We start from the raw sequence: 6,202 nt of genomic DNA, 5'->3' as shown, positions 1-6,202 counted from the left end.
CATACGTGTGAAAGATTTATTATTCTTCCATTACATTTTAATAGATGACAATCCAAAAACAGAAACTAACAATAAAGCAAATCTAATGCAGTGAAATAAATTAACAATGTACAATACAAAGTGCTTCATTTTATACACATTTAAATACATCAAGAGGACGCAACAGACAATAAGGGAGCACTGTGTTTCCCAAAATGTCAAAATTTTAAAAATAAATGTAATCTTCGCAGCAACAGTTGAAATAGGTGCAAAGATTACAGCTGGGCTGACAGTCTGATGCATTCATGGGAATACAAATACAATAGTTAATTGAAAAATGAATGTTAATTCTGCCATTCATTGAATAGTCAGATCATGTGACGAGGCTTCTTATATGTGAATGAATTTTTTAAAAAGTTTTTGTGCGCGTATGAAAATAAATAATTAACCTTGTGTTGAACTTTAAAGTTGGGGTAAATCTCTTCAGATGAGCGGCAACTTTTCAAAATTTTCTAAAACGTATAAAAATATATCTTAAATATATTTGTTCCACAGATTTACAAAGTTGTAACACTTCTCCCTACTCATCACCTCTTTCTTGTAGCACTGTCTGGAGATGATCTGAAGTTGTGTGTTTTTTTTCTATCATATCAACAAACACTATCTCAATATGCAAGGAGTCGGGTGTTAATAGGAGCTGCAGTGGTACAAACACGATGGCAGTACGGGAGAAGCGATGAAGATGCTCAGTGCTTCTTTCTTAGTCTGAGGTTCTTCCGTCGGCCGCTGGCGCTCTCATTCCTTACCCTCTGACCTCCTTTCTTCACACAAAAGTACTTGGTCACTGTCTTTCTGCACTGATCACACTTCACCGCACAGCACCAGTGAAATTTACAATTACAGCTTGACACCATCTCAGCTTTGCGCTCCTCCACAGCCAGACCACACTCTCCACATAGTCTCTTGCAGCTCCGCTTCTCCCATTTACTCAAGTTCTTGCCCTTCTTGAGGCATTCACGGCCCTCTGTGCCCGGTAGGCCCAGAGTACGGTTTTCCAGGCAGTAATCTGGAGAGTCCTCCAGGTGGACGAGTTCCTTGCGAGAGATGGAGCTGAAGGTGTCAGCAATGGCACCCCGGCTGGCCGCACTGTTCCCGCCGCCTCTGAGGAGATCCACCTTCAGAGCCCGGTGGTACTTCTCCTTCAAATAGTTCCCCACCTCTCTGAACTCGGGCAGCTGCAGCCAGCAGGTTTGGGTGGTGCAGCTTCCTGATACCCCGTGGCATTTGCATGTTTTCTGCATGGTTCCCTTCACAGCCTGGAGACAGACACAAAATATATTTACTTCTTAAAGTTTCATTTAGTTTATTGTACTGGTGAGTATTAGTTTAACAAAAATCAAACAAAGTGATTCCAGTGTGTGCATACACACGTGTCCACGGTGTATTCGAGTAAGGTTATGAGAGTAAAACAGGACAGGATGCTTCTTGTGTCTTGATTGATGTGTTATCAAATTAGATGATTGTATTTAAAGCGTTCCAGTTTAACAAAAACTTTTCCAAGTTTAAAAAAAAAAAAACAACACAATCCATGCACTGAATTGAAGAAATGATAGCGTCAAGGTCCATTGCTGAGTGTCTTTGTTGTCCTCAGTGTTTCCTGACTTTACCCAACGCAAAACAGCTGTCAGTTCAAAAGGGACATTTTCATTTCACGAGGAGGGGATGAACTTTCTTAAAGCTGAATCAAAGTTTCACATAGAGCCCTATTATCCCTTCAGAAGAAATAGAAGTATTTATTTAGCATGTTCATTATCAACATGTTTTCCAGTGTGACGATACCCAATGGAAAGTCCCATTGAGTGGAGAAATGAAAAAGGAGTTTTTCTCTCTTTCTATCCCCACTTTTTTCTGTTACAATGATGCTCCAGGTGCCATGGAGATTCCTAGGGCCCAACAGGGGGGAGCAAAGGCACGTAAACAAAGAGCACTTCAGCTGCACGCCTGTGGTCCCTTCAGTCTCCCCTGGGGCCAAACAAAGCCCAACATAAATGTGGGATCCTTATTGCAAGAATAAAACTAAACACTTATTTTAAGAAAGCAGCATAATACAGAATGCTGTGCAATGTCTGGCTCCCCATGATCTCTAATTAAGCTTGCACCAGTGATCGTCAGATTCTTGAGTTGAGGTATTGTCATAAGAGGCATTCAGCGCTGGTAAATGGGCCCTTCTGGTACAGCGAACACACTGTCATTATTGGGGACGAGTGGCACTCGCTTATAACGAAGTGAAAGGGATCCTTGGGTGGCACAGTCAGTGTAATTCTGAGAAAGGAAAAATGATTGAAAAGGTGCTTTACACTGTGCAATCAGTTGGAGGGCCAGGAGAGACTCCCAAAATTTGAACCGAGTGGCCACCTAGTTTAAATATCGTATGGTTCAAATGGAGACGTAATTGTACCACATTATTCTAAGACCTCATCTGTCAGTGCCAGAAGGATGGGATGAATTGAGAGCACCGACTCTACCTTGCGTCCAGCTTCGTTATTATGGAGATTCATGGCAGCGCGTGCATCCTGCCCAGTCTCCAAGGCGTCGACGAACTGTTTGGAGATAGCCTCGCCAAAACCCACATTGTCACTGCAACCACCCCAGAGCCAACCGTGACCACCTAGGAGAGCAAGGAAGGAATTCAGTGAAGTTACCTGTTCTATTTCTTTCTTTTTTTTAAGGAAAACTCTTCTGCTGTATGTATTTATTTATAGATTGGTGTTTTTCTCTGACCTCTCTGTCCATTCCTACTGTCATCACAGCCACAGTTGTCAAAGTCTCCAAGACTGCAGTTCCTGGTTAACGTGTACATCACTCCAGCAGAGCTGATGGCATGAACAAACGCCGTCTCTCTATTTGCTGTTGACAGACAGACACAGTAACTATTTTTGTTAGGAAATAGATGAATTCTAATATCATTTCTGATTAGTTGAATAACTTGCAACAAGTCACATATTGCATATTTGAAGTTACTGTAATGTCTAAAATAGCCTGAAAATTTGACTGTAGTCAGCTTTCTGTATTGCATGCAGGTCTTTGTTAAACTGTGCATACACTGTGTTGACTTTGACTCTTTAGCCTGGTGCATTTAGGTACGTCGCTTTCAAATATGCACCAATAAGAGGCAGTAATTGGAGGTATAGAAATGGATTAGTGTGTTTGTTATGGCTGAAGCGCCCGTGTTCACTATACTGAAGGGAGGGAACTGTTTTGACTCTCCCTTCATTGAGAAACTTGGGAGAACCCATCGAGTAACAAAGTCCATTTCGGCCTATTTTTCGTCACCCGTGATCCCCGTGCAGAGAAGCGACCTCTCTCTCCAATGGTATTACGGGCGGCTCGTCTCTGGACTCACCACTGCGCAGGCTGCTGTGTGTGGATAGTTGCAGAGCTCTCTCCGGGCAGTTCCAACGGTCCCACGCAAACTGGTATTTGCACTCCTCTATACCTGTCTGAGCTCCTGCTGCCACACTGCTGGAATAGATCAGGTATGCCTGCAGCGGTAAAGCAGGATATATTGAACCCATTAAATGGTGCAAGGGCCCCTTTCATCTCACAACTGTGTCAACGTGGAGATGAGTCTGACGCCTCTGGCATCTTGGGGAAGATATCCCTGATGGCTGAAGTATGAGTGGAGGTTTTTAAAGGAGATTAAATACATCAACATATCATAAATTTTGTAGAACTCAAGATAGTTTCCCAACAAAAACAGCATGAGCTGCATTCAAACGTCAGCTTGATTTCTAAACTCACAGAGAATGCAAAGAATTTGACTCTTCTTCTTCCACCTGGCTCTCTGCTGCTTGTTCTGATTGTGTGAACAATAATATAACTAATATGTCTCAAGTGGCCTTTGGGGAGATAGACTACCACCTCTTTCAAAGGGGTCTGGCTCACTAATGATGACCACCCACCACAGCAATGTCTGCCCTCGCCCTTTAAAACATGCAACCAGCAGATACACAGTGTATGAATTAGGTTAAGTGTACAGGGTGATTAAAAACACCCAAACACATCGCTGATTTATCATTAGTGACACTGTTACACAAAGATTCAACGACAGAACTTCTCAATTCACTTAAGGCTAAGATATCACACAGATACTCAAAACATGTTTTCTGTCTCTTTTGGGAAAATGACAGGAAGGAAAGATCAAAAGAAAGTTGGCTTACCTTGGGTCCAGTCATCAAGAAATTATTCACTGACCTGGAAAAGGAGACAGCTTATTCACTTAGGGAAGCTCAGTGTCCTTCAGAAATTCCTCTGCTAACATCTCTCATTAGTGCTCATCGTAACATGTGAAACCGTGACATCCAAGCCTCAAGGAAAAATTTAATTCTGGCAAAGTAAGGAATAAGACTTCGACATATGATTCACATAAGACTCCTCTCTGACACACACACACACACACACACACACACGCACAGTATATTCTGTATATATAACATTTATGAAAATATTTATATACATATATTCCACATTTATATGTGGAATATATATATATATATATATATATATATATATATATATATATATATATATATATATATATATATATATATATATATTCCACATATAAGCACTGTAATTACATCCCGCTATTGTAATTGTCAGTGTTCGTGTGTTCGTCCGTTCGTCTGTCCTTTTGTTAGTCCACCAAATATCTTCGCAACCATTGCAGATAGAAAGATGAAACAAAAAGCACATTACTTGTGTGGCAAAGGGGATGAAAATGGGATGATGACCTTGACCTAGAGAAAACTAGATCAAGGTCAAATTTCAACTTTTGTACACTCAGGAACTGGATAAGATAGAAAGACGAGGGAGACGGCCAGTGTGAGACCATAGATCAAAGCTACTGCTTTGATCTATGGTCTTTTAATTCAGGGATGTTGCCGTCTGTGACTACCTTGGTTCTAGTTGTAATGGTAAATGTGAATTTCATTTTTTTCATTAATTTCATTCATATAAGTTACTAATAGCTCATCTAATATGTAGTTTAAAACTGCTGCTAAATTGTAATAAACGGATTTAATCGAAACCTGGCGACCAAAAGTTCCTTCATAGCTATTTAAAATGTATTTATAATTCAGTTATAAACATCCAATTCACCATCAAATAAAGGTTTGAGACACAAATAGATTATATACTATTGCTGAACTGTTTAGAATTACTTAGAACGTGTTAAAAAATTACTTAGAATAAATTAAACAACTATTAGTGTGTTGTTTTTTTAAACCAATTGTTCAATTAAGTTATTTTATGACTCATACAAAGAATTTTTGTGTTAATCTACTGACTGATTCTAAAAAAAAAAAAAAGTAAGGAATTCAGTTGATAGAGTTGGAATACATACAAGACATTATTATTTAATTTATTTTAAAACGAAGTTCATTTATAAAAAATGGATCGAACTCACCAGCAGCAATACGACCTCATGTGAGCCAGAAGAATGAAAATGTAGTAGAAAACCTCCAAATGCATGAACATCCTGACAGGTGAGGGTTGTCAGTGACTGAGCGCGTCCGAAGCCTGCAGACACTCAAACGATGGAGAGGAAACTGAGCTCCCAGCGCATGGAACTTCACCAGGGTTTCCAATATTCAAGGAGGAGGCTTTGAAATGGAGCTGCTCTCGTCCCAACAAGAGATTATCTGCTTAATTAAAGATTTTCCCCCTTCTTGCTCTCTTGGCCAATCACAAGCATTGCGCCATGAAGAGCCTGAAACGATCAGGGCACCCTGGGCCCTCAGGGCCGGGCCACGGTAGGCTCCCTACCTCCATTCAAGAGCGCAGGGGGATCTGTCTAATCCTAAAGGAAAAGTGTTACACTGATCGCTTGGGTTTTAGATATTTTACGCGCATTTTCCAGGGATTAGCGGAAGATAGTCCTTTGGATCTTTGTGTGATTGCGCCACAAAGTTAGTTTCCAACCTGTTCACGAAGAAAAAGGTTTGTGATTTAATCCGTGATTATCACCGGGAAACAAGGGCTGTTAACATGGAAATTGACAGACAGACGCCTCGAACGTGTTATTTAACTATTTCATTTGAGCCAAACTGTCGCCATGCGTTTGCAAAAGAAAAATTACGCAAAACAGGAATACTTTGTTTACACTGGGGCTCGTAAATGATTCGCTATCATCGGGGATGATCCGATCCACTTTTTCCCAGAT

General features: G+C 40.6%; 1 protein-coding gene across 1 annotated transcript; it reads right to left on the bottom strand.

Moving 5' to 3' along the window:
* wnt8b (wingless-type MMTV integration site family, member 8b) lies at positions 1 to 5,845 on the bottom strand. The gene is made up of 6 exons (XM_068327018.1): positions 5,447 to 5,845; positions 4,200 to 4,233; positions 3,383 to 3,521; positions 2,761 to 2,886; positions 2,505 to 2,647; positions 1 to 1,295 (listed from the first exon to the last, which is right to left on the bottom strand). The coding sequence occupies exons 1-6, from the start codon at positions 5,515 to 5,517 to the stop codon at positions 726 to 728; spliced, it is 1,083 nt and encodes a 360-aa protein (XP_068183119.1). The 5' UTR covers positions 5,518 to 5,845; the 3' UTR covers positions 1 to 725.
* Between the last annotated feature and the right edge of the window lie 357 nt (positions 5,846 to 6,202).

Source organism: Antennarius striatus, chromosome 11 (assembly GCF_040054535.1).
Source record: "Antennarius striatus isolate MH-2024 chromosome 11, ASM4005453v1, whole genome shotgun sequence".
In the NCBI taxonomy this organism is placed as follows: domain Eukaryota; kingdom Metazoa; phylum Chordata; class Actinopteri; order Lophiiformes; family Antennariidae; genus Antennarius; species Antennarius striatus.
The sequence above is the reverse complement of the archived record's forward strand: the minus strand, read 5'-3'. Positions and strand labels throughout refer to the sequence as shown.